General features: G+C 46.6%; 1 protein-coding gene across 6 annotated transcripts in view; it reads left to right on the top strand.

Annotated features, from left to right (window-relative positions):
* The window catches only part of DNAH9 (dynein axonemal heavy chain 9), a 210,146-nt gene that overhangs the window by 78,735 nt on the left and 103,813 nt on the right, over positions 1–27,598 (top strand). For all 6 annotated transcript variants that reach the window (XM_080560625.1, XM_080560623.1, XM_080560622.1 and 3 more), the window contains 10 exons: positions 1,149–1,310; positions 2,107–2,303; positions 3,021–3,183; positions 5,334–5,457; positions 7,498–7,640; positions 10,320–10,481; positions 11,456–11,689; positions 18,077–18,337; positions 21,688–22,113; positions 24,999–25,118. In XM_080560625.1, coding sequence (XP_080416751.1) covers positions 1,149–1,310; positions 2,107–2,303; positions 3,021–3,183; positions 5,334–5,457; positions 7,498–7,640; positions 10,320–10,481; positions 11,456–11,689; positions 18,077–18,337; positions 21,688–22,113; positions 24,999–25,118 — 1,992 coding nt within the window. The remainder of the gene's footprint in view (positions 1–1,148; positions 1,311–2,106; positions 2,304–3,020; positions 3,184–5,333; positions 5,458–7,497; positions 7,641–10,319; positions 10,482–11,455; positions 11,690–18,076; positions 18,338–21,687; positions 22,114–24,998; positions 25,119–27,598) is intronic.

Below are 27,598 nucleotides of genomic sequence, written 5' to 3'. Positions count from 1 at the left end.
CCCGGCTGTAGGCTCTGTGGCACGTGGGGGAGGCTCAGCCTTGTGCGCAGAGCATCCCCATCGCGGTTTGGGGTTGCAGCTGGTCGTGCTGCTGGAAGAGACTGGCAGCACTGGTTTCCAAAGTGAGGAAAGGGGAGATGTTTGGCTATTAAGTTAATAAATTCATTAAAGATTAGTGAACTGTGGGTTTTCTCCCCTCTTAAGTAGCCTTATGTGTGCTAGCATAAAGACCACAACATCTTTTGTGGCTTGAAGTGTCTTTAGAGAGACTGAGTGGTTTTAATCTTAATTTTAATCAGTTTAGGACCTGAGAGGTTACACCTTAGCCCTTTCTCTTGTCGAGTTGTCAGCTGTTCTATCACTCATTTTGTTTCTGAAATAAATAAAATAACAATTTGGCAGCTGTAATGACAAATATGAAACCCAAATGATTTGAGCCATGGGCCAGTGGGAACGAGAGAGAATGCTTTACATTGCTTCTAATGCATTTTATATTTTATGTATAAATAATTAGATGTTAGAAATAAAAGCTGTCTATTTAATTCATGCCGTTGAAAGCCTTGTGTGCTGTTAATAGGCTTAGTTATAGGAGACACCTCTTTGAAATATAATTCTTTTATGCATTTTAATAGAGTTCATGGTAAACATACTGTGATAAGCAGACAGCAACTAATATTTCCTGTAGGCAGAATGCACCTAATTAAAATTAATTGATTTTTAAAAAATCATCACCACTGACATTTCTGAATGAATTTTTCCTCTTGAAAAAGCACCCATAGCATGGTGTGGGGGTGCAGAGGGACCCACGTCTGGGCTGGCAGCTGGCTCTCCATCCTTGCTGATGCTGAGATCAGGATCACCAACACAGCCAGGCTGCACTGAGCATCCTGTTCTGGATTATTAAAATGAATATAACCAACATAAACCGCTTTGGGAAATTTCGGGTAATAAAGTTCACATTCTCTAGGGGCTGTTGAGTAGGGGCTTATTCAGAAGTTCGATGGCAGTTTGCTGTAATAGCTCTGCGTTTGTAGTTCTGCAACCCCATTCTACTGTGGTAGCCTGGATGCTGGGGTTGGTCCCTTAGGTTTTGGGGGGGTTCCGTTTGTTTTGTTTTGTTTCTTTTTGACTATTTCTGCTCCCCACAGGGCCTTCTGTTCTCTACCCCGGAATGTCTGAAGCAACCCCAAGACCTAGTGAAGCTCTACCTGCATGAGTCAAACCGGGTGTACCGGGATAAGATGGTTGAAGAAAAGGATTATGGTACCTTTGATAAAATCCAGTTGGAGGTGGTGAAGAAATTCTATGATGTAAGTGTTGAGGTTTGTGACTCTGATAATAACATAACACGCTCACAGTCAAGGTCCTTGGGAGAACAGAGCTTGACTCGAGGCCTGCCCAGGTCTCACTTGCCTGGAGGGCAATGCTCTTGATGGGAACCCAGGAGCAAACTTTCTGCACCATATGCTGGACTGCTGATGTTGTGATATAAGTAAATGATGCATTCCATAAGGGTGTTGGGAAGAGAACATTTGGGCTCTGTGAATTAATTTAATTGCTTTATTTAAGTGCTTTGAGTCTGTCATGGCAAAAGCAGGAGAAGGGTCAGATTCCCTTTCTCTCAACAGGAGCAAAATGGGTATGCAGGCCTCCGTGCTTTTCCTCTCTCCAAAATAACCTTTCAAATGAAAGCTCTAGACCTGCTTTACTTCAGGCTGGTGCAGCAGTGCTGCTATAGGAATTACACAGGTATCACTGAAGTGATAAGTAGTGCAGACAGTTCTTTTTCCTCCAGATGTTATCATCGTCCACGCACAGCCTAATGTTACGGCTATTGCTGCAGGCCTTTTCATGTGGCCACATTCTCTTATGGCAATGGGTTGCATTTTTATGCCTCACAAAAGGTTGTGAGCAAACGATGTCACTATCAGGGCTCTTTTCTTTCCTCCCATTTCCCTCTTGCTTCTCTTCCGCCTCTTCCAATGCGCAGTTACAACAATAAAGGTATTTTCCGGAGCACTGATACTTTACTTGGAAAGATGGCATAGAGCTACAGAGTTTTTTCCGGTGCTTGTTTATATATGCGTATATATGTTTCTTTGACAGGACATTGAGGAGACTTTAGAGCAGACAAGGCAAATGAATGTTTATTGCCATTTTGCTAAAGGCATTGGCGAACCCAGCTATAGGCCTGTTCCAACCTGGGAAGAGCTGAACCAGATCCTTGTGGAAGCCATGGACAACTACAATGAAGTCAATGCTGCCATGAACCTGGTGCTATTTGAGGATGCCATGTGCCATGTGTAAGGGGATTTTCTGGCTTTATAATCTCATCATAGCATTTATATGCATAGATTGCTTCCATAGAGTTGTAGGCACCTACAGTAGTTATAGCTGATGGAGCTGGAGGTGTGCAGAAGCTTCAGCTCCCCACGTGACATGTCCTGCACAAATACTGCACTACTTCTCTAGCTGGCATTTGGAGGGCACTTCTGAAACCATGAGGGTGACTGGGGCTGTGAGATGCAGGCATTGCATGCTGGTGGTTATTTTAGACATATACGAATAGGTTTTATTGCATAGCAGGACCCCCCTCATCTGAACGTGGACCCCAAACATTTTGTGAAAAGAAACCTGTGGAGAGTTGCATCGGATCCTTGAATTTTGTTCTCGGTCATTTGCACATCTGTGTAATGTACTATTTCCTTCTCCTTTCTTTTCCTTATTGCAAAGATGGCCAGGCCTTCATCTTAAATGATTTCTGTCCAGTAGGACTTGGCAGGTGGAATAAGAATTGGACACAGTCCAAATTGCCACCAAACTATTTTTTCATCAGCCGTGTCCTTTATATAGGTCTCAGCGGAGATCAGGATTGATTGCTGACATATCTCTTAGAGTGACATTTTTCATCCCATTCAGAATACAATTTCTTAGTGAATAAAATATGTATAGAAAGGCACTGGGCAGAGAAAAAAGAAAAATACTGATATTAATGAGAGATTTTGTGTGCTGCAATTTAGTTGCCGCATCAACCGTATCCTGGAGTCCCCCAGAGGAAACGCGCTCTTGGTTGGTGTGGGTGGAAGTGGCAAGCAGAGCCTGACCAGGCTGGCAGCCTTCATCAGCTCTCTGGAGGTTTTCCAAATCACTTTGAGGAAAGGCTACGGGATCCCTGACCTGAAGGTAGGTGGCTTTTAAGGCTGAGGTAGGGGAAAGGAATTAAAAAGCAGAATTTGTCCTGAAAACTTTGTCCTGCTTGATACTGAGTAACGCTGGTGTGAAGATGCAAAAGCTCCAGCCATGACATTGCACTGCAGAGAGGAGTGATCCTTGCAAAATATCTCGCTGAAGTGTGTCTACAGGGGCTGACTTGAAGTCCTCAGCCGTTCCTCTGAGCTGACCAGGACTGACAGTGCTTCAGCCCAAGGTTTCATGTGGACAGCGGGCAATATTAAGAACCCAGCAGAAAAGTTCAGATTATTGATTATAATTAAAACAAGGCATAGTAATTAGCTGATACGTGTCTGTTGTGGAGTGATTTGGAGGTGAAAAAGGAGCAGGAGAGAGAGGTAGGGATCACAAATCATACTCAGTTCTTCATCTGGCATTTTAGGTAAGGGAAGGACTGAGTAGGCAGTGGGTGGTTCACTACAGAGAATATGTGGTGTGCTTATATTTATGCACAGACTAATGAGCTTAAGAGTTATAAATCAACATTTAAAAGTATCACTGAAATGGTTTAGAAATACATTGTCTACTGGCAAAAGAACTCTCCTTAAAAATGTAAAAGTTAAAACCACAGTAACTCCAGTCCGTTCTGTCTGGGAGACAGGATCTTGGGTTCCATCCCCATCACAGCCAGGAAGGGAGGTCTCATTGTAGCAAGTGCTATTGGCAAAGCCTGGAGCACAACTGGTGTCTTCCTGTCTTAACCCAGGCTTTCCCAGTTGCTTACCATTTTTCCCAGTTCTGCAAATAGGAACGGATCAGTTCTGGCCTTTTCTGCTGTCAGACTGGGGCTCTCACCTCTACCTGCATCCTTCCAGCTCTTGGTTTGCTGGTCAGCAGCATTAGGTTTTTGAAACATCACTAACTCTAAATCTGGGACTTCGGTATGAGCTGCAGCAGTTGGAAGGTCAGTATTTATACTACAGCAATTGCAGGGCTGGTTCTGTAGTGTCATCATCTTTATTTTGATGACCTGTGGTTGTGCACGAGTTGTTTATGTTGCGCAAGCCTGTCCCACCATCTGTTGGGTATTCTCAGCTCTCTTCTGTGTTTTCAGGCCCACTCATGGGATTTCCTAGCTCCTACCTGCCTATTTATTTAGGAAACCTGCACTCCCACCTAGAAATATAGATAAATCCCAACAATAATAAACATGTTTTCAAAGCACCTCAATGCCGCTCTGTCTGTGGAGGTGGAAGGTAATTTGATGTTCCTGTCTCTTTGTATTCATTTTCAAAGAATTTATGAAAGCTGGAGTGTGGTTTTTTTTCCTCAGCTACGGAAGAGCAAGGTGGTGACAGATCACCCTGCTGTTGGCCCCTCCTGCTGCTATAATTAATCTAATCCAAATTTCTTAGTGATGAAAGTTAACAAATGACTCTTTTAGAAGAAGTGTACTTGTGTGCTGAATTTCTAAAAGTTTCTGGGGCAGTGGTTGGTGTGCAATTTCAGGCACCCCTGTGTGTCTTGTGTCCTGCTTAGAGATGCAGGAAGGAAAGGATGGACTTTGAGCTGAATGATGGTGGTTTTTGCAATTTCACAAACAACCTGGATTTCAAAAACTCAGTGTCCTTCATTAGCAGGGCACTATCCCCTTAGAAATGTAACAGCTTTTACAGGTGAGCAGGCTGTGCCAACATCTCTGTATCCTGAGTGGGAGAAATTCACAACTGGGAAAATCCTTGCTTGTACAAGGAACCTTCATCTCTTCCTCACAAACGAACAAAAACATGTTACAACACTTCAGCAAAAAATATAAGTTAATTTATTAGTGTAGTTGAGATCTACAGCATGGGGATACCAAGGATCAACATTTCCAAGCACTGCTGTCTCTCCCAGTTCCTGTGGTGCTCTAGCCTCGGTGTCCAGCCTTGCTTGGTAATGAGCCTTGCAGCGATGATAGCAATAGACACCCTCCTGTCCCTGGGAAGGCTCAGCCCTGAAGATAGAGGGTGTCCAAAATGCATTTTCATGACAATTAATTGCAATTGCTTTGTTTGCGGGTAATGGGAAGATTCTGAACCTACCTGTTGAGGGTGTGGTGCCTAGCCCACGCTTTGCAGGAGGTAGGTGCAACCCGAAGTCCGCTTGTTTTCAACCTGCAGGCAGATCTGGCGAGCCTGTACCTGAAAGCCGGTGTGAAGAACGTAGGCACTGTGTTCCTAATGACCGACATGCAAGTGGCTGACGAGCAGTTCTTGGTGCTGGTAAATGACTTTTTGGCATCAGGTATGTCTTGTGCTGCTTTTATTTCTCCTCTTCCCTTTTTCAATGCGGATTTGCTCATGGTAGTATCTAGCGCTCTGGAATATGCTGAAGGGCAATATATGAAGCAAGTTTTGAGTCAAGTTCTAGAGTAGAATTGGCGCTCGGGTCTCCTTAGTGAGGATTCGCTCCATCTGGTTGATTTTTTTTCTTTCTCTGCAGTCTTATACATAGTTTTTCCTGTACTTCTATGGTATGCTGCCTGTGGATGTTAAGTGATGTCTGTTGTGATGTGGCAACTGAGGACAGAGCCAAAGGAACGTATCAACAGAATAGAAGTTTGACTGTGCATCCACACGCTAGTTGTCTGATAAAATAAGATTGCTTCTGGCTAGAAAATTTGACTGGAGCATCTGTGAGTCAGTGGATGATGCAGAGCCACCAGATAACCATGTCTGTGGGTGTCATGTGGCTGCTTATCCCGTTCCAGTCCTTTTCCTCTTCATTTTTTTCTGGATGCATTTAAGTTTTTCGGTTGCTGCTTGCCCAAACAATTGCAGAACAGTCTGTCTCCATGCAAATGCCTTGTTTCCATGCAGAATATGGCACGAGTGTGTGCATGTGGGAAGTCCCCATGCACGGGGGAGCATGGAGAGGTGTCACTGTGGTTGTGCAAGGTAACCCAGAGAGGGATTATTCCCCAGATTCCCTGGTAAATCACTGCTATAACTGTGTGCCACTTGTTGCCTTATTTATGAGCTGGAGTGGGAAGATACCAGCTGGTTCAGGTGACCTCCATGGATGGTACAGGGTGGAGAGTCGACAGCACAGGAGAGCGTTAGTTTGTAACTCCAGAGTTGACATATGTGGCTATAAATTGGCCAGATGGTTTGAGCAGCAAACAAGTCCTGACTGTGATGAATTCATAACCAGGTGTAATGACGGGATGCTGCGGAGGGTGGCAAGTAGCTCCCACCGTCTTCATTGCCTACTGTAGGTGACACGAGCATCTCATGACTCAAGATAAAGCTCTGCAGTGCTCTGCAGCCAAGGGGCAGGACAGACTTGCATTGGGATGTCAAGGTCATCTTACAGCTCCTTTGAAAGGCATTATGGTTTTTCTGTGGTTGCTTTGTGGGGAAATGGGGACAGGCTGGAAGGTTCAGGGGCCAAGGCAGCAGCACAGACTTGGAGCCAGACTGAGGAGGTGGCCGTGCAGGGACCCTGCCTCTTGATGATATGAACTGGAGCCACACAGTGTGCGCTGACTGAGCTGGCTTCTTGCTGCTCTCCTTTATCTGCATGCTTGGTTTTTCTTTCTTGTTTCACTTATCATCCTTCAAGAAACCAGAAGAAAATAATACATATTATTTTTTTATTATAAATCAGCAGATTTCTATTAGTATATTTTCCTAGCTGATTTGTGCTCATGTTGATGGTATCTCATTCAATAATGATGATTACAATCAAATCAGATGCCAGAAAGGAAGCAAATAGGTGATAAACTAGGGAACCCTGAGGGGAAAAATAAAATAAAATAACTAAAAAAATAAAAAACTTGGTTGGGCATGTTTTTGGCAATCAGTTGTATAACAGTTAACTTGTAGAAGTTTTTGAAAGATTTCTAAAAGTTCATCTTTTAGAAAGTTTTACTGCCTTGGGACTTATTTGAAAGCTATGGAAATAGCATTGAACAGCTGCAGAGACTGTACACATATCAAATTCATTTGCAAAACTAAAATGATTTCATTATCACATAAAGCATATTAGGTATTTGATTTTTCTGTAATCAAATTAGCACTGTAAATCAGAGAAAAAAAAAAAAAGCTTTCTATAGTTTGATTCTATTCTATGTTTGCTTACCCTGGGCTTTTACAAGAAAGTTGGCTCTCACAAGTGTTTATTTTTTAGCAGAATGACCTTCTGTGCCACCTTCCTGCTGCTGGGGCTCATGGGTGCCTGTTGCGATGGCTTTTCTGTGGGAAGGGAGGCACCCGTTCCACTTTGCCCTAAGACTGCAGCAAAATCCTGGCCAGCAAACCAAACCGTGCCCTCTTCTCCTAGGTGAAATCCCCGACCTCTTCCCAGACGATGAAGTTGAAAACATCATCAATAGTGTGAGGAATGAAGTCAAAGGCCAGGGCCTGGTGGACTCCAGGGACACTTGCTGGAAGTTCTTTATAGAGCGTGTTCGACGACAGCTGAAGGTGAGACAGTGGCTGGGGGAGTTTGGATCCTTGCCATCGACCTCAGTGCAGGGGCACGGGCTGGCAATCCTTTGGGCTACGTTGTAGGGACATCAGCCTGCAGCCTAAAGGCTTTTCTGCCTGTTTGTGCTGTGATTCTCTCAGCAAGTACTGAAGCATAAAAATCGCTGTCTGTAGTCATCGCTTTTTGGGCTTTAGACAGCGCTATGGGAGTTGCAAGTTTTCTCTTGCAAGAGCTGAGCAGAACCAGCCTTTCCATTTTCAAAGCAATGCACTGGGGATTCAGCTGGGGTGCATCAGGACTGAGTCTTGCTGCTTGGATAAGTTCCACAGGGGATCCATCTTCAAGTTGTTGACAATCCATAGCCAGAATAATTTAAAAAACATTATCTTAAAACCAGAGCTCTGGGAACTGAGTGGGCACGACATGCATGCAGGATTTCTTCGATTGCAGCCCATATTCCCAGCCTTATAAAGGCCTTATATATATGTCCAAATATCCTAAGACAGTTTTGAGACTTTTCATAGAATCAGAGAATGGTTCATAGAAGGGACCTTAAGGATCATCTAGTTCCAAACCCACCTCCCACCAGACCAGGTTGCTCCAGGCCCTGTCCAGCCTGGCCTTGAACACCTCCAGGGGTGGGGCACCCACAGCTTCTCTGGGTAGCCTGGGACAGGGCCTCACCACCCTCACGGTAAAGATTGTTTCTGTTATGTCTAATCTAAACCTACTCTCTTTTAGTTTAAAGCCATTTCCCCTTGTCCTGTCACTACACCCCCTGACACAGAGTCCTTCCTCAGCTTTCCTGCAGCTGGTACACTGGAAGGACAGTGCGGATGTGATTTCCTTCAGGCTGATCTGTTTTCCTTGTCTGCCCTTCTCCTTAATGGCATTTAGAGCAGATGGGTGGGAAGTGCTGTTTATTGTCTCCAGCATTTCATGACAGCATCGTGCACTGTGCAGAAAGCTGATCGAGCCATTGCTGGCCCAGGGCGTGCTGGTCCTCAGGGAGCAGCACAGCAGTGGGACTTGGCCTGATAGAGCATTAGCACCAGTAAACCTTCTGCCTCAGTGTCTTGGCAGAGCAGTGCAGGTGCAGAAGAGGGCTTTTGTGCATGGGTATCTTCCTGAAGCTTGCCGGGCCCTCACAGAGACGCACAGAGGTACCTGAGGCTTATGCTTGAAGGTGTAGGAAGGTTTTCTACATGATTGTCCCCTGTGTGTGAGCACGCAGTGACTCTGTCAGAGGAGCAGCACTTCTGAGTCCAGCTGCACCTTCTGAGATGGAAGTGAAAGCGGTCGTGTTACAGGCTGGCTTTCATAGTTTCTTAAAAAGTAGTTTTGGCTCATGTTGAAGGTGGTGCTACCTTATAGAGATGTCCAAGTTGATGGCAGCCTGCCCCATGGCACTCACGAGGCTGTGCAGGTACCAGCCAGGGCTGACAAGCTGGAGAGGGGTGATTCACTGAGTGAGTTATGTTGCTTCCCACACTGGCTTTTGCTCAGATACTGCTACTTCACTGTGTGGTGTAAACCTGCCCATGTCCTTATTTGTGCCTGTTTAGCAGAACTCATAAATCCAACAAGAGGGGGCTTACAGGAAAAGGCTCGTGATGGATGGTGGTGGCAGATTTTGGTCCTTGTGACTTATTTTGCTGTTAAAGCTGGTGGTGGGCAGCAGAGAGGAAAGGCAAGTTGCCTTGTCCTAACTTCACACCCTAGGCGAGGATGCTGCCTCTAGAAAAGGGAGAGGTGGTGCCTTCCTGGGATCAAGGCAGCAGGGGAAGGAAGGACCAGTCTGCAGGTAGAGGCAGGTGGAAGAGGGAAGGATGCAGAACACTGAGAGGACCGAAAAAAGTGCAGGGCTGGGAGGGTGCTGAGCAGAGGAGGGAACAGGCCCTTGGCCAGGCCCCAGAGTAATGAAAAAGACATTTTGCAGAGACCCCAAGGCTCTGCAGTTTACTGCAACACAGAAACTTTTAGCAGCTGTTGGGCTGAAAAAAAAAGGCTGGAAAACAAAAGGCCTGCTGTGTGGAAATGCAATGAGCAGGGAAAATGCATTCCCAAATGCTTTTACTTCCATTCCACTTTGAGTGTTCCCTATTAAAAAAAAAAAAAAAGTAAAAGGTAAATAAATAAAGAAATAAACCTGATAAAAACAGACTTTGAGTTTGAGCCACATTAGCCGTTTTCAGAGCGGGCTGTGGGGGAAATGATCCATGCAGACCTGCCTCAAAACCGTGGTCCTGCCAGGAGAATTTAGATCCATTCACTTTAATTCCTTGTTGCACCAATTCAATCTGGATGCTTGTTCCCTGCCAGGCGAAGCTTTGTGTCACTGCTGTGGTGGTGAAGAGTGGTTATACGAAACCCTGGCTGCAGCCTTGGAAGTGTGCCAGGCTGCTGCTTTTGACCATAGCAGCGCTTAATGCCACTGCTTGTTTTTATTGCAGAGAACACAAAATGTGTTTACTGCTAGGCTATGCCTTTTCCAGGCCAGGCTCGCTGGCATAAAGTGCAAGGGCTCAAGGATCGAGGTTACTGTACCCTTAGGTGTTGGCACGAGGTCTCCCTTTGGAAGTGGTTGGAGGAGCCCGGGCTGGGCTGTGTGCGTGGAGCCGGGCCTCTGCTCCCGGCCGTGCCTTCTCAGCTTCTCCCTTCTCTGGGCTCCTCAGGTCGCGCTGTGTTTTTCGCCCGTCGGCAGCAAGCTGCGAGTGCGCAGCAGGAGGTTCCCCGCCATCGTGAGCTGCGCGGCGATAGACTGGTTCCAGGAGTGGCCGCGGGAGGCCCTCGAGTCCGTCAGCCTCCGCTTCCTGCGCGAGACAGAGGCTGTGGAGGTGAGCATCTCGCCTGGCCCTCAACCAGAGGTGCCCGCCCCGTGCCTGGCTTTGAGCTCCTCTGCAGGGTGCAAGTGCTGGCGTGGCTGTGCGGTGCTGGTGGCTGCCAGGTGTGGCCGCATCCCTCCGTTCAGTGCAGGCAGTGCACTGTAAGATGAGGAGAGTATTGCAAAGGATGCTCTGCTTGCCTTCCTTGCCCACAGGCTCTCATCCAGGACATCTGGATGACTTTGTAGAGGAATTGCTGGCAGCGTCATACTATGTTAAATTTAATTGAATAAAGTTTGTGAAATATGGGCCAGGTGTTTCAGAGAGTAGCATGGACCTTAGCAGAAGCAGGGCCACATCCACCAAGCTCACGTGTATTTATACACTGATGGTATTGTCAGTGAAATGATTGCCTTGCTAGCAAGAAAGGCAGCTTACAAATCAGTGCAGAAAATAACCCAATGCTTCTGATTATTCCAGGGAACAAACGCTTTTCTCTCCACATGCGTATCCGAGAGTCTGTAATTCTCAAGGGCAAAAAGATGTCAAGTTCTTATTGATGAGAACCTGCTACTGGACTAATGGAGATGCAATTCTGTTTGTTTAGTTTTTTGCGACAGAACTTTGGAAGAATAAAGTCTACAGTGTTTCTTTGTATATGTGCACTTTAGCCATTTATACAGAAGAAAAGCCCAAATTTCTACTTAAAAGGATGTTATTTTATAGAGTTGAATGCTAGAAAAATTGCTTGGTATAAGATAAAGTAAGAGATAAAAAGATACAAAAAGAGGTATAAAGTACATGAGCAGCTGAAGTTATTTTAGAGATAACAAATGAAAAGGGATCAACTCAGATCTGTTATGCCCTGGATTTTTCTGCAGCAGTATAAAATGCTAATAAATTCCTTTATATACGGCACAGGTCTGCACTATGTACAGTTGTTCTGTGTAAAATATTTTCTCCTTGTCTTCTCATCTTACTTTCAGGCTTCAGTGAAAGATTCAATAAGCAAATTCATGGCCTATGTCCACACGACTGTCAATGAGATATCCCGATTATATCTGAGCAATGAACGGCGATATAACTACACCACTCCCAAGTCATTCCTTGAGCAAATCAAGCTCTATCAGAATTTGCTACTGAAAAAGGGCAGGGATTTATCAGCAAAAATGGAGCGACTGGAGAATGGCCTGGAGAAGCTCAACAGCACATCTGCCCAGGTGAGAAAACCCTTTGGGGTTAAACATTGCTGGTTTTCCTTGTTTGGTTCAAAGGAGAGCTTTACAGGCTGAAGCTGTACAGCATGTAAAATTTGTGCTAGATCTGGCTCTCGACTGGCTTGAACTGGATTCCTGGAGGAGAAGTTCTGTTCTGTACAGGAAAGAAGGGAAGAGATGTATGTGTCATATCTGCTACTTGGGTGGTGCTAATCTTAAATAAAAGATCACAGAAAATAAAATGAGGTAGGGATACAGCTGGATGCATACATCTTCTTTAAATGGTTGTGTTTCAGCTGCAGTGACAAAATAGCTTATAAAATACAGGAAGATCATTTATTTTTGGAGTTCCATCCAAGAAATCTAAATAACTTTGGTAAGATTCTTGTATTTTATATTAAATAAAGCGTCCTTTTAAAATAAAGCTAATATTCATTTTTCCTTGTGTTATGTTATCTGTCTTGAAGGAAAGCCAGTGCATGTCTGAAATGTAGATTAGCCGTCCTGAAATCCCCTGCTGAAAGCATCACTGGCACGCTTCTGTGGTAACGACTAGATGTTGTTCTGAGTATTTCACAACCTCTCTTCAGTGACTCAAACAGCCTTTCAGAGCTTTGCTGTCTACATCTGTTGCTAAATTCCTATTTTCTCTCCATTTCATATTCTATTAACTCTTATAAATGTTCACTTACAAGCTCCTACTGTGGCAAATGGGCCACTCCTGAAGCTGCTTCAAAGAAATGCAGAGGTTGGTGTGAATGAAGGACTAGCAGGTTTGAGTTCTTTCATATGTGCTCTGGTGGCATAAATCAAGTCTGTCACGCTTAACAGGATAGGTGCCTTACTGGAGATCGATGTAGGGGCTTTATTAGTACCTCTCGACTCCCATAGCCCACATCTCACATCAAACAGTTGCTTACTTCATGGTGCAGGGCAGGTCTTTGAGGACACAGGAGGGCAGCAGGCATGTTCCGTGCCCCCTTTGCAGGTTTTAGTACCTCCTTTGAAAGAAGGCAGCTGAGGTTGAACATTAATTAGTGGAGACCTCCCATTGTATCTAGTGAAGCCAGCCTGAGCTGAAAGCATGTGCCCTCCCTGCAATGCAGACCTTTCATCTACCTTACCCTTGGAGGCAAATAATTGCACTGCCGTGTGTGGTGCTGCTGTTTTTGATGATAGCGCAGTGGTGGGCAAGATGGGTTCTGTCTGTTCTCTGTTGAGAGCACCTGATAGGAACCTGGCCTTTTGAGAGGGAACAAGGCCCAGCAGTGTTGGCCGAATGTGGGGACCTTCCTTTGTTCTTCAGGCTTACCTTCACGGGGACGTTGCATTGGCAAGGGTTTCCTGACAAGTCACAACACAGGCGCTGAGCAGTGGTGGATGGGGGGTGAGACGGGAAGCCACAGCACCTGTGGGGCTTCTCTCTCTTGGAGGTTTTGCTGTTGCAAAAAGGGTAAAAGAACATAAAGTTCATGTCTGGTCGGAGAAAGGCAGCTTGTGAAGTTGATTAAGATGCAGAGCAGTCAGGACAAATATGTCAAATTTGTATCTAAAATTAGCACTGGGGGCCTAAAATTAAACACCTAAATTATCAGATATGCGTGACAGTCAAAACTGCTGTTGATTTGAAACCAGAGTGTGGATATTTAATGTTATTGGAAATCGTACCAGGAAGTTTGGTCTTGAATGTAGATTTAAGTGTCTGAATTTTAGCATTCAAACATGGACATGGTTGGGCTTGGTGCTCAGGTGTGCTGGTGGTGCTTGGAAGCGGTACGCTGTGGCTTTGTGTTTTCCAAGCAGTGAAGGAGGGTTTTGATATCCGGGTGTGACCTGGTTGTGCCTCAGGCTGGAGGACTAGCAGTCCCCTTGTCAGCATTCCCCAGGCTCCCGGTGCTTGGGTGCCAGTGAGGAGCTAGTTATGAGTTGTTTGTATTCTTATAGACTGTTCAGTGTGGCCTCGGCATGGGGACACGTGCAAATAGCTGCAGGACACTTTTTGACTTAGCCATTCTAGTTTCAGAATAACCTCTCCCCTTCCTTTTACTCTTTTCCCCTCCAGTTCCATTTTTTTCCCTTTTGACATTTGGTCTTCTACTTTTGACCAACTTTTCTTCAAAGGAAATGTTTTTCATTAGCTTGTTAGCCTAACCATCTTTCCCTGAAGATAGTGGCTGTCCTTCTCGGTACACAGAAAAGCAGAAGATGGCTTCCAGTTATTAGGACATAATAGACTTGGGAAGGTTTACGTGATGAGTCATTTGTTTTTCAGTGGTGTTCACTCTGAAGAGGTCAATGCTCTGCTCAGAGCCCATTGCTGAGTAATTTTGAGAATGACTTCAGTTAATATTGCAAATCTGGATTCCAGATTCAAGTCTTGGTTGCTCTATCAATTAATTGCTGACCTCTGTGATGTATTTTGTGTTCTTGAAACAAGGCAGGGACAATCAGATAAAATGAATCTCCTGGGAGTCTGCCCTCCAGGTTTTCTGTTCTTTAATAATTCCTCTTATTCTGTCCTGGTGGTAGGCAAGTACTTCTTCCTTCCCTGTTGGAGTCACAGTACATTACCCTTGAATATCTCGTTTGCTTGTTCTTCCCCTTTCTACCTCACATTACTAATTGCTTATCAGCAACTGTCCAGGACTTAGGAAGCTGCTCGCAGGTTTTTCACATTTCTTACCACAGTTTGAGGCTGAATACTGACCTTTTCTGGCCAGTGATGGTAGCCTGTGTGCTAAGGCACATGCTGGATCTGTCTGCCTCACACCTTGATCTGCTTATTATCCTGATGCTGCCTATGGGAAGGAGGGTAGTAGTGGTCTCTCCTTGCTTTGGGATGATTGTCTGATGTGATTTTCCATGCCACCTTCATCTCCCTTTGTACTGTTACTCTCTTGTAATTCTTGCTTTCTCCTGCTTACCAGCCATGTGTTACTGAAAAGGAATCTTCTGCTTTCACCAGTGGTGGTAGACACTGGAAAAGTCGGTGGTGTTTGTCTCACCTCCCCTGGATGTGGCAATGAATCTTCTGCAACGTGTCTGAGTTTTTATTCATAAAGTATGGTTGCTCCACTGTTAGATGTAAGGGCCTGTGCCTTTGAAGAGGTGTGAATGCCCAGCCCTGTGCTCTTGTTCAGGACATAAAATAGTCTCTTCCTGCCCCTCTGTGTGGAGCTGCTTCCCTCCCTGTGGCCCCAGAGGCCCCGTTGTACATGCCTATGGCCACATGTCAGATGCCCCGGCCACGTGCCCCCTTGCCCCTGTGCCTTTTAGTGCCTTCCTGGGCTCTGTCTCGCAGACTGATGGGTTTCTGGTTTTCAGCCTTCCCATCCCATTGAGTATTCACTGTTTTCTTTGCGCTGAGACCAGATGAATAAGGATTCTTGGCTTCAGTCTCCAGAATGGCTCTTTTATCCTGGTGACAAACCTCTTGTTTGTCTCCATCAGTCTTCATCCTCTCCATCTGAGCACCAGTTCCAAAGAAGAGGTACTGAGTGACGAGATAATATTTTCCGTGCTGTTCTCTGTTTGTATTGTGCTGTTTTGTGCATCATGTTGTTCCCTTCTGGGCTTTGCTGGTAGCCCCAAGCAGGAGCACCGTGGAGCTGACTCCAGCACGACCAGAGAAGAACAACCTAGAAATATGCTCAAAGGATTGTGGCTGACCTGCTCCAAATCTGAATGGTTTAAAACATTTCTGTATTTTTGGGGGGGAGTGGACTAGGGGTATGGGGTTGTCAGCGCAAGAAGCGAGGCTGTGTGACTGCTGGTGAAGTTCTGGGCTGTGAGAGGGCAGAAGATGGGAGCTATGCTGGGAAGGTTTTCTGCACATCCCTAGATAGTAGATGTTAGTGATGGTCAGGCTTGGCCACCTCTGGGTTTTGGAAACCTGGTTTAATAGCTGAAAATATGACAGGCTTCTGGGTTTTTCGTCACAAACAAACAAACAACCCCCCCCCCCCCCCCCCCCCAAAACAAGAGCTTTTTGGATGGAAGGTCCTTCTTGGTGTGAGAGGTGGGAAGTTTGGTACCTTCTGTTACTGGGAGCTCTGTAGACAGAGGAGAACTTTTCACGCCTCTGTTCCTAACAGAGCACTGCTGGGGATGGCTCCACGTGCCAGCGACAGGAGCACATTTATGGCTTCTGCTGTGCCTGTGCCTTCCCAAAGGCAACGGCGGGAGGTCTCCCAGCAGAGTGCCCACTTGGGGGCAGTAGGATGTGCAGAAAGGGAAAAATGGATGTGACAGACTGTGTTTGCTTAAGTATAGTTTGAAGTGAAACTTGTCTGCTGTGCTGACAGGGTGAAACTGGAGGAGTAAGGTCATCAGTTTGCGTTCCTGGCACTACCCCCCAGGAACTTACTGAGGGCAGTGAGTTTGATTATTTAGGTATTGCCGATGTTTCTTTCTATCCACTGCACAAACGTTCAAATTGTCTCTGCTCAACTGCATTTGAGCTTTAGCCTCACTGGTAAAAACAAACAAACAACCAAAAAAAAAAAACAACAATTACTTAACACGTTCCCAAATCCTGCTGTAGGTAAGGAAGGCTTCAGGTCACCAAACGTCCCCTAGATGTGGTGAGCTCTAATGGTTCAGCAGAGCCCCAGGTCCATGTCACAGCTCCAACCAGCACTGTTCTGCTGGGAATTTAACATGTAACCCAAACCAGCTGGGCAGGTGCCTTCTCTGTAGCACGCACTTCTGTGCGTCCAGACATTAGGATTTCTTTCAGGCGGAGCCCTAACTGAATTTCCTGCTCTTTTTTAATCCCAACAATACGTGCTTGGCTGAAAGCAGGTTTTGTCAGCCTGTTCTCACAGGCTGCGCTGGGGGCTGAGTTTACATCTGTTCCTTTTGTAGAGCTGTTGGGAGCTAGTGGGTTTTAATCCCTTGTTTGTCTTGTCCTGGTCGTGTAAACCCATAGAGCTGCCGTTCGTATGTGCATTCCGCACCTGATGACTGATTTGGGGCAGAAGGTCACAAGCCAGATCTACAATCAGCAAAGCCTCCCGCTTCAATTTCCTGCCATCTCAGAAGACTTAGAGCTGCACAAGGGGTTGCTCTCTGTTTGCTGACTGAAGGGATTACGTGCTCCTGCGAGCCTGGAGCCATTTGGATTTACAGGCGCGTCTTTGTGCTGGTTAAAACAGCATTGTAGCACTGGGCAGCAGGAGATGGAAATGCAGCGTGCAGTGCAGTGCAGGAGCACAATGAGATTCCTGAGAAACCGCTCTCCACTTGAAGCTGATGATGAACGTCAATAGCCTCAGTTTATGTGGCTGTTGAATTGTTCTCTCTCGTCTTACATAAAAATGGAATTATCAACAAAAGCAAGCGTCTGACTTTCCTTGTAGTGCTTTTACATGGTAAAGACATACCCAAGAGCTATAAACAATCCTTTATGAGCTCAACCGCAGGACAGTGAAAGACTCCGCAGTCTGCACAGAGGCTTTGTAAAATCATTGAAACAGTTGCTTTTGGAGAGAAAACAGTTGGTTTTAGAGAGAAAGCTTCTGTCCTTAAATGAGAGCCAGTGCGAGCATCCCTGCTGTGCAGGCACTTCAGCCATCTCCGGAGGGGGCAGCTGCCCTGCAGGGTGTGAGCAGCCCCTCGGTGAGTGCAGGGCAGTGTGCCCGTGGGGCGAGCAGGGGGCTCGGGGAGCGCTGGCTCCTGGTGCACGGCTCCTCAAATCCAGCACGCAGCAAACACTGCTTGCTCTGTTCGCTGGTGTCGAGGTTGAGAAAAGAAAATGTGGATGGATCATAGCATGTGTTATCTCATTGCAAAACATCGCAAAGGAATGCCTCCTCTATGGGGTATGCAACGTAACATCAGATCTTGTGTTGAAAGATGGGTGAAAACTGTGTGCGTTTGGCTTAGTAACGAGAGCAGCTTGCTGCAAGTATCTGGTGGAGCTCCTGTGTTGTGCAAAAATAATTCCAGGAACACCTAACCTGAGGGCTTCCACTTGCCTCAGGGGATCCTGCTAAAAGCAGTGTTTGCTTTGCCCTTGTACCTCTGTCCTGTTCCCAAGCAGAGGCAACGGGCTGGTCTGAGTCAGCATCCTTAGCAGCTCATCCTGCCGGTGCTGCTTTCTTCCTTACTGGGTTCCTCGCTGCTTGCAGGCTGCTGCAGTGTGTGCACCATGCACGCTTCTCACTGCCCCTTACCTGAGCAACCTGGAGCAAAGGAGAGCTGCAATATCCTGCTGATGGCTAGAAATATTTCTTTTCTGTGTGCCCAGGGCATTGCTCACTTTATACATGGGCCCTCGGTGCTGTTAGCTATTGCTCAGCCCCACTCGAGTGTGAGCCCATGCTGCTGAGCAGGATGGGGAGCAAGATTCTGAGCATTCATGTACGCACACATGTTTCTTTTCTCCAGGTGGATGACCTGAAGGCCAAGTTGGCAGCCCAAGAAGCGGAGCTGAAGCAGAAGAACGATGATGCTGACAAGCTGATCCATGTGGTGGGCATGGAGACAGAGAAAGTGAGCAGGGAGAAGGCAGTTGCTGATGAGGAGGAGCAGAAAGTGGCGCTCATCACCCAAGAGGTTGAGCAGAAACAGAAGGACTGTGAAGAGGACCTGGCCAAAGCTGAGCCTGCCCTAGAGGCTGCCCAGGCCGCTCTGAACACCCTCAACAAGGTAGGGCAAGGGCTCGCATGGAAAGCCAGTACCTCCCTCCCATCTGCAGTGGGGGCTGTCGCTGCCATCCTCTGGCCCAAGTTTTGGGGCACCGCATTGGTCAGGGCGGAGGTGCCAGGACCAGCAGTGCTGAAGCCTGCACACCCCTGCATCGCCAGGATGGCCTGCACATACCTAACACGTCTGTCTGCTGGCTGTGAGCAGGCCTGGTGTTGTTGTCTGTGACGTTTTGTTTCGGTGTGAGAGAGAGCATCGGCACTGTTCGCTCCGGGTGTTTCTATGCAAGTGCACAGCCAGCCCAGCGGGAGCTGCCAACCACAGTGCTGATCTCGCTTGATACAAGAAGCGCTGGCAGTGAAGTCTCATTCATTCCTTGTTCGGGTATGTCCAGCACCGAGGTGCAGAGACGTGTTGTGGTGTTCAGCAGTGCCTTTGGGCAGGGCAGCACACTGTCTTGGGCAGGTGATCTCTCGGTAGAGCCAGACATTGCTGCAGGCAAGACCACGGAATCATAGAATGTCCCGAATTGGAAGGGACCCACAAGGATCATCGAGTCCAGCTCCTGGCACCACACAAGTCTACCCAAAAATTCAGACCATGTGTCTAAGTGCACAGTCCAAACGCTTCTTAAACCACTCCAAGGGAAGAAGCCCTTGGGGATATCACTAACCAGGAGGTAGTCCCCTGCAGTCAGAGCGGTCCCAAAGCCAGTGACTTAAGGAAGGCTTTTGGTACCTTGGAAGGTTTTTTACTTCAAGAGTGCTCCAGGAGTGCCTGTTTGTAGCCCTACGTTGAGATGTGCTCCCGAGACACGTCCCTGCCATTTGTCTTCTGTCTGCGGTGCGCGCAGCATCTGGAGCAGCAAACTCCCACTGCACACAGGGCAGAGCAGTGGCCATGCACCATGTAATAATCAGATCATAATGTCTCAGTCGTGCCTCAAATCATGGCTCAGTCATAGCCTTTTTGGAGGAGAAGAAAGCGAGTCATTAGGGGTGTGTTTTCAAAGTGATTACCTTTCAAAAAAGACGTGGCTTTGCAGCGAAGATGTGTTGTTTTGGCTCTTGTTCCTGGAAGGGAAGGGACTGTACAAAGGGAAAATGTTTGCCTCCTCATTAGTCTTGGTTTCATGTTGGAGCTGTAGAATATCTCATTAGGCACAGATTAGGGAGGTGCTGGGATTTTTCTAGAGACCTGTAAAGCAGTGTTAGCAGGGCACTGGAAGATGTGAACTCCTTTACCTGCTGATCTGAGACGCATCAGAGAGCTTGACCTGCTTTCTGACGTGAATAATCAGCAATATTTATGTGTGTATATATAGTTTCTCCCCAATTATCTAAACCATCTTATTTGGACAGTAATCAAAAAATCAAAAATGCAAACCCAGATATACTACGTTAGAAAACTTGGGAAAACGGGTTTTAGAGACAAAAACGCCCTTTTATTTCTCAGAGTGCTCTTTGCTCCCCCCATGAGGGTGCCTGGGCTCTTTCTCAGTATCCACATCCCCTGGGCCCTGGAACGCAGGACATGGGACTCCGCAGATCTGGCATTTTGGCATCTCACTCGCATTTTTGGGGAGGAGATTGCAGCACACCAACCTGGGGACTGCCTTCCCCTGCTGTGGGTCAGTGTTTGGCATGGAGCAGTTCTCCAAGAGGAGGCAGCAGCTGTCCTGCAGAGGCAGGTGGGCAGCCCATGCTGCTTGGCCAGCACTGTACGGTTACTGCACAGGAGACAATGAGCCAAAGACAGTGACGGTATCTAAAGCAATGACCCTCCTGCATGGTTGCCTTCAAGGAATATCCCCTGAGATGATCCAGAGGCATTCAGGGATGCCACAGCCGTCGGTGTTTCTGAGGCAGGCAGCGCTCAGTGCAAGCATCCTCACAGTCTAGGTCTGGTTCCTATCCCAGAGATACTCCAATCTGTGGAAGAAGAATTCAGAGCAATTTATTGAATTGTCCTGTGACAGAGCACTCACTTCTTAGTGAAAAAGCAGCGGTACCAGTACAGCATCCCGTTTCCAGTGAGCTACAGGTTGTTGAACCAAGGGCTGATGTCAGAGCCCTCCCAGCTACCCCAAGCAGCACAGCCCATTGTGGCCCTGGTCCTGGCCAAACTGGGCAGGGGATGGGATGGAGAAGGGCTTTTAGATGTGCTCCTGTGCTCACAGCCAGCTCCGTGTCATTGAGCATGTTAATTACGGACATTTTATACTGCAAATGTACATGGCTCCCAGGGGTCTGTCTATATCAGCTTGATTATTAACAAAAGCTAACAGCAAGCAAAGACCACATTTGGTAACAGCTTCCTAGCAGACACCTTTATCCCAAAAATGGATGCTCAAAGAAACCAAACTTGCTTCAGAGTGAAGCTGATGAACTTCAGAAAATACAGAACAGAGAATACAGAGTAAAAGCTATTGAGAAGTGGTAGAAACAGGGACTACAGAAGTTAATGGATAGATATTTCCTAAACTGGTGTTGACACAGCCCTTATCCTTGTTTCAATATAGCATGGCATCTGAGAGCAGCTGATTTACTTGCACTGCTTTTTCCTACAGAAAATTTAACTTGTGTATGCACAGAGAGGATTTTAAGTGTCAGATGAGTTTTATGCTTAGGTTAAGATCTGCCCTGCTTGACGTTAGGGACTTGGTAAAAACCACCTGTGTTGGCAGCAGGGAAGGTGGCAGCTCCCCCATGCACAAGTGTGTCCCCAGGGATCAGCCGATCCCATTTGAGAGCCAAACAGCTCTCTCTATGGGGGCACTGCCTGTTCACGGCACTGACTGCTGTCCTGGTGAAGGTGCTTGGTTAAAGGGCCTAAATTCGGGCTGGATGATGGATCCAGTGGATCCATGCAAACGTAATGCATATGATGATGGGTGCATGCAAACTGCATTGCATGGGTGTCTCTGGCATGGGGAGTAGCTGAGCCTGAGGGGAAGCTTTGTGAGGCAGTTTTAGAGGGGCTGGAGGCTGTTATATAGAGGTTATTTGGAAAGGTTTTCCTTTTCCTGATCCCACTCTACTGAGAGTGCACAAAACTCCTTTCTCTAGAGCCCTGGCTGAGCTGCTCTGGGTAGAGGGGCAGGACCCAGGGAAAGGTTGGGATTTTGTGGAGAAAAACTGTGCTGTGCTTGTCTTGGGTGAGATACTAAGAGCTGGATGTGGGAGACGAGCACGTGCTATAAACATGCACGGTGGTGATTTAGAGACAGTGGTGTTCAGGCCAAGCAAAACCCAATCTATCAGATTGATAGCTTGGGAGCCTGACTCTATTAGCAGCAAAACAAAAAGAAATCCCATTCATTTTTCTCTAACAACCTTGTTTTCCCTTTTCAGAAGAATCTGACAGAGCTGAGGTCCTTCGGGTCACCACCTCCGGCTGTCAGCAATGTCACTGCTGCTGTGATGGTGCTGATGGCCCCGGGAGGAAAGATTCCCAAGGACAGGAGCTGGAAGGCAGCAAAAACCGCCATGGCCAGGGTGGATGGGTTCCTGGACTCTTTGATCAAGTTCGACAAGGAGAACATCCACGAGAACTGCCTCAAAGCCCTCCAGCCCTATTTACAAGATCCCAAGTTTAAACCCGAATTTGTGACCACCAAGTCCTACGCTGCAGCTGGCCTCTGCTCTTGGGTGGTGAACATCGTACGCTTCCACGAGGTGTACTGTGACGTGGAGCCGAAGCGGCAGGCTCTGAGCAAAGCCAACGCTGAGCTGGCGGCTGCCCAGGACAAGCTGGCCAGCATCAAGGCCAAAATTGCCGTAAGTTTGGAAAAGCAAGGCAAGCTGTGGCATGGGCTCACCCCTTAGTGGGACCCATGCAAGTCACTGCTCTGGGGAGAAATCCTTTGCTTTGGAGAAAGCTGCTTCTCCACACTCATGTATTTTTAAAAGGGTGGATCCAAAGATTTGGTAGATTTTAGGTCTTTTACCTCCCTTTTATTGCTGCTTTATGTGTTTCATCTGTTCTGCTCCAATCATGCTTTTACCTTAACAGAAAGGCTAGTTATTAATTCTTATTATTCCTACCTAATTTTTAAAATGTAATTTGCCTCTAATTGTGAGCCCTCAGAAAACTCGTTATCTCAAACCAGTGTGTGTTCCCCGTGTGCTGCACAGGGGCAGAAAACAGGAACTGGAGGCTGGCTCCCACAGCAGCACAGTCCCTGGCGGCGGGCACGTTCTGCAGGATGACGACTGCTCCAGTAGAGTCTAATAATTTGTCACGGCATGGCTCTCTGTCAGCATATCTTTGTATTATTCTTACTTAGATTTTTGCTACTTAAGGAAAAAAAAAAAAGGAATCACTGAATAGATTAAATTACTGCATGATTAAAAGTGAATTTCTGTGGAGAATAGCCTCCATCCCTTCCCTCATAAAATGTTCAAAAACGTACTCCTTTTCTTCCCCCATTCTTGGCCAATACCTACCAATAGCAAAGGGTGGAAGCCAGCACGAGGGCATCCTGCTAGCCCGTCCCTTGGGCAGTGGAGCAGCATCCATCCATCACTCGCTGCTCTCCAGCTCCCTCCCGCCACGAGCAGCCCTCACTTGTGCTCCAGATCGTGGCTTCTTAGGTTGCCGTGGGTCTGGGATCGCTCTTGGTGATTGATGGATCCTCTAGGGCTGTGCTTTCACACTGGCACCACAGGTCATGCAGAATCCCCTTTTGAAACAAAGGTTTGTTGGCAGCTGTCTGACGTGGCACGGGGACCAAATTTGTGTCTTACAATAAGTTACGTGACCTTGCGATGTCCCTCTGGCGGGGGCAGCACGGTCCCTCGGACCTCACTGAGTATGCACCTCTTCTCCCAGCACATCTTCATGTTAGAATATAGCTGACTTTCTTGATACCTTCTAGGGCTGCTTATTCTTTAAATGTTTACTGCCCTTTTAATTAAAAATATTTTTTTTAAATCTACAGAGCTCTCTGGTAGTCCCTTCATGCTGCAGATAAAGAAGGGCACGTGCAGCACCTGAGCAGGGATGGATTTAGAGGTCTTTAGACTCTCATTTTCCCATTTCAGATGTGAAATATGCTGCTGGGGAACCGATGACATCCCATTATGTTGTTTGTTTCCAAAGCTTTTAATGCCTAGTTTGTTTTTTTTTTTTCTTTAAAGAAGTAGGATTTTGGTAAAGAAAATGGCAATCTGAGGGGATTTAGTGGTACTCCACTGGCACATACTTGCAAAGCTGACTCTTTTAGGTGAGTTCTCCCATTTGCAGATGGGCAAAATCCGCTCATTGCGTGGGGGTGGATATGGAGGTATATGCTTGAATATCAAGCTGGGATATCTTGGGTAGCTTCACTGACGTGATGCTGATTCATACATACCTGCTTAGAAACAGACACGGAGATGCCAATATACCCACCTTTAGTATTAAATGGAACTATTCTGATCATCCAAAACACTAAGTACCTTCCTCTCTCCTTTGTTTGCTTGGGAAATGAGGTTGGGATGAATCTGGGGGTGTGTGTGTGTGTGTGTGCAGTGCAGGAGCAAGATGTACGCTGGCAGCTGTGGTGTGAGATACATCAGATATATCACTGATATATCAGTGTGTACTGGGGTGGGGTACTGCAGGGGGGTTCTGGTCTTTGTGGCTCATAGGTATTCCTTTATCAGATCATACATCTGTAATGGGGTTTTATATATATATATTTGAATATATATATATAAAAGTATGCACATATATTCATATGAATGTCAAGATACAAACGTTTTGTGTTATGAATTCCAAGGCAGTTCGAGAAGAGGCTGCTTTGTGTTTTTCAAGATACAGGAGAGCTGCAGATATCCCTAATATAATCCTTTTCATTTTCAAGTTTGTTTCTAGTGCATAGCTCAGACAGTGTTAAAGTGATTTACAGACAGTTAGCCTTAAACAGTTTGCACTGGCTATAGATAAGATCAATTATTACTTCTCTTATCACAAGTGGAATGCTCCAAGTACTTGTGGGAGCTGTTGACTTGTTTAAGACCAAAGTGTGAGCAGGTCTGTCCAAGCAACAGTCTCTCTCTTGCTAGCATGGAGGGACTCCAAGTGGTTTGGGCTGTTTCTGCCCCATCCCAGCCCTGAAGCACTTTGCAGCCCACCTGCGTGTGTGAAGGTCCCACCTAATGCTGTGACCCAGCTTGGGCTCCTCTGGAAGAGCAAAACAGTGTGCAGGAAGCGCAGCTTGGAGGTGGCTCCAGCATATTGCCAGCTGTTGAAGGAGCCCCTTGGGGTTTTAAGCAACAGCTTGAGGAATCAGCAGAGCCCTGGACTGAGACCAAGGTGGCTGAAACATCAGGAAACAGAACTGTTTTCTTAGCTGCCCTACTCGTTTCTCATCTGTAGTGTTGGCCATCAGTACTTGGTCATCAGGACCACTCAGACTATCTTTCCCAGTTCAAATTCACACCAGGACAGAGCCCCAAATAAACCGCCTTTTTGTGCTCTTTGCCTCTGCCCCCTGCAGATGAGGTGGGCTACAAGCATGTGAAATTGCTCAGCATGTCGCTGCTCAGAGCTTCATCCCAGGTGCCATATAGCGTGCAGCGTGGTGGAGCTTGGTCACCTTGCCTTCAGGGTGAATCGGGTCTTGAGAAGGGGTTTCCTTAAAACTGTGCTGTTGTTTTCTCCTTTCCCTCCTATGCAGCGCCTCAATGAGAACCTGGGAAAGCTCACAGCCAAGTTTGAGAAGGCCACTTCAGACAAACTCAAATGTCAGCAAGAAGCTGAAGCTACAGCATGTACCATCGCTCTTGCAAATCGGCTGGTGAGTGTCAGCAGATGGAATGGTAATGGCATGAATGGGAGGTGTCAGGTGCTGCTGAGATGCCAGCCATGTGCACAGTACGTTACATCCTCTAATTTTTATGGAATACATTACATTTCCTGCAGAGCAGCAAGTTTTTAGTACTGAAAATGATTTTGCTTTGGCTGTTTTCATACATCGGGGTAGGCACTGCATGTGTTTAAAGAGGCTGGCTATGCTCTCTTCACAGCTCTCGTCTCCTTTCTGTTATTTAATTGCATGATCAAGTACTGATGGGACCAAAACTATACGACCGGAAGATCGTATCGTAAAGACAAAGCTGGGAGTATACAAGTAGCTTTGCAGGTTTTAAAGTGACAAAAAGAAAATAGTGAAAAGCTCTGAAAAAAAATGCACGTCTCCATTATCAGTCCATCGGGGTGCATCACAGTCTGTTGTATCTTCAGAACACGCAGCCTCCTGGTCTTCTGCTGGGGCAATGCCCTTGTCACTGTGTCACAGATCAGTGATAATGCCTGCTGCAACTGCCCATAGCGCTTTGTATTTTGGCTTCCCCAGCAGCCGTTTGGAGCAAGCCAACTCTCCCATGTGCAATGAAATGGGGTGGTGGGAAACAGTCCTGGGGGCGGAGGGGCTGGAGCTGCTTTGAGCAGCTGGCTCTGCCAACTCGAGCCTAGCACTGGCACGCAAAGGCACCACTGACATTATCTCAGTGGAGGGCCCCGTGCTTTTAATGCTTTTAAAGCATCTGACTCACCTGATCTGCAGGGAAGCTGCAGGTAGGCAGGCACTGCTGTGAGTACAGCCTCACTCGGTGCAATTCCTCCCTGCTGCGGCCGTTGGCACGTGAGGCACCTGCCTGGCGCGGTGTGCGGCGTGCGCACGGCTGCCACGCGCCTTGGTGCCTGGGGTGTGGGCAGAGTCCCTGCCGTGCATGGCCCCATCCTGGTGGCTGTGCCGCCTGGCCCTTGTAGCTGCGGTGAAAGAGCAGATACTGGGCTTGTCCTTTCTCCCAGGAGCAGGGCAGATATTACGTTGAAACCACTCTTGCAAGAGACTACACCTGCACCTTCAGGAGAGCATCCTGCCTGGTCAGCATGTGGTCAGGGGTGGAAGGTGGAAGTTGCTCTCAATCTCTCTTGTAAAAGCTGCCTCTGCTGGTGGGGCTGGTGGCAGCTTAGAAGACAAAGGTATTTCTAGAAGTGTTGCTGGATGCAGATTTCTCTGCTTGTTTTACCAGATCGTGGCTGTGCTAGGCTGTAACTTGTAGTCATCTGTCCCGACACAGCATGCAGCGATAAGAAGAAAAGATAGCCAAATGGTTTAAGCTTTTTGCCTTGGACACGGAGAGTTGTGCTCAGTCCTCCATTTCCTGCTCTCAGACCTTCTTCAGTGACCTTCAGCAAATTGCTTTACCCTGGATTTTCAGAGCTGTTTAGATTTTGGGTGGTTTTTTGTGGGGACGTGAAAAATACTGCATTTAGTGGGGCATCAAGTGCTCCCAGGAAACTGCACAACTCACCTCCCTGCATGGTCTGGTACTGGGAAACTTTAAACAGCAAAATAAGAAAAAAAACTTTTGTCTTTAATCTGCATGTGCCTCGTTGGGAAGTGGGATTGCAGCACTGCTGTAGCACAGCTGGCTGCTTTGCAAATAGTCAGGACTGAGATGTACTCAGATATAAAGGGTCAAAGACAAACAGCAGATAAGTCCCTTCCTACACTGATTTAGATCTCTTTTATGCAACCATAGAAGGAGTTTTATGCTTTCATGTTCTTCAGGTTAAATTGCACTGAATGCTTCCAAAACCTTTAATTAAAACAGGAAAGTAGCTTTTCCATTTGAAAAAGACGCTTATATTTCTGGGGGCATTTTGCAGGATGAGTATTTCCCTGTGTCTTTCCACAGCCTAACAAAATCCTGTTTAATGTGATGCAGAGGTAGATTGTGGCTCTGAGTCATGTAGGGGGTTGCTAAACACAAAGTACAAGAAGAAAATGTTTTGTGAAAAAGAAACAGAAATGGTGGTTTCAGTTCTTTTCACATAAATATATATGCATATGTGTGTATGTTTTACACTGAATACAGCTTAATTTCACCTCGATTAGTACCACTGTAACAAACAGAGCCTGATTTCATAAAGGTGCATGCTTAGCATGTGAATTTTTGGCTTAAAATGCAAGTCTTCATTGAGGTGCAACTGTGATATTTTGATGAGGAAAAACTGCGTGTTTCTTTTTGAGGCTTTAGCTATATTAGTAAAATTGTCCTTGAAAACCAAAACGAGCAAATATTTTAACACGATAGATTGTCACTTTTGCTGTATGTTGCTCTATGATTTGTAAGATTTCATAATTTCCTTTAAAAGAAAGCTTTTGATCTGAAATCAAGATAAGACATTGGAACAAATTTTAGACAATCTTTCTGTGGCTGCAGTTAAGGTTTTTGCTATGATGTACGTGTCTGTCCCTGGTCTGAT

Source organism: Anser brachyrhynchus (genome assembly GCF_964034855.1).
Source record: "Anser brachyrhynchus genome assembly, chromosome: 18".
Taxonomy (NCBI): domain Eukaryota; kingdom Metazoa; phylum Chordata; class Aves; order Anseriformes; family Anatidae; genus Anser; species Anser brachyrhynchus.
Note: the sequence above shows the minus strand (reverse complement) of the source record. Positions and strands in the feature narration are given on the sequence as shown.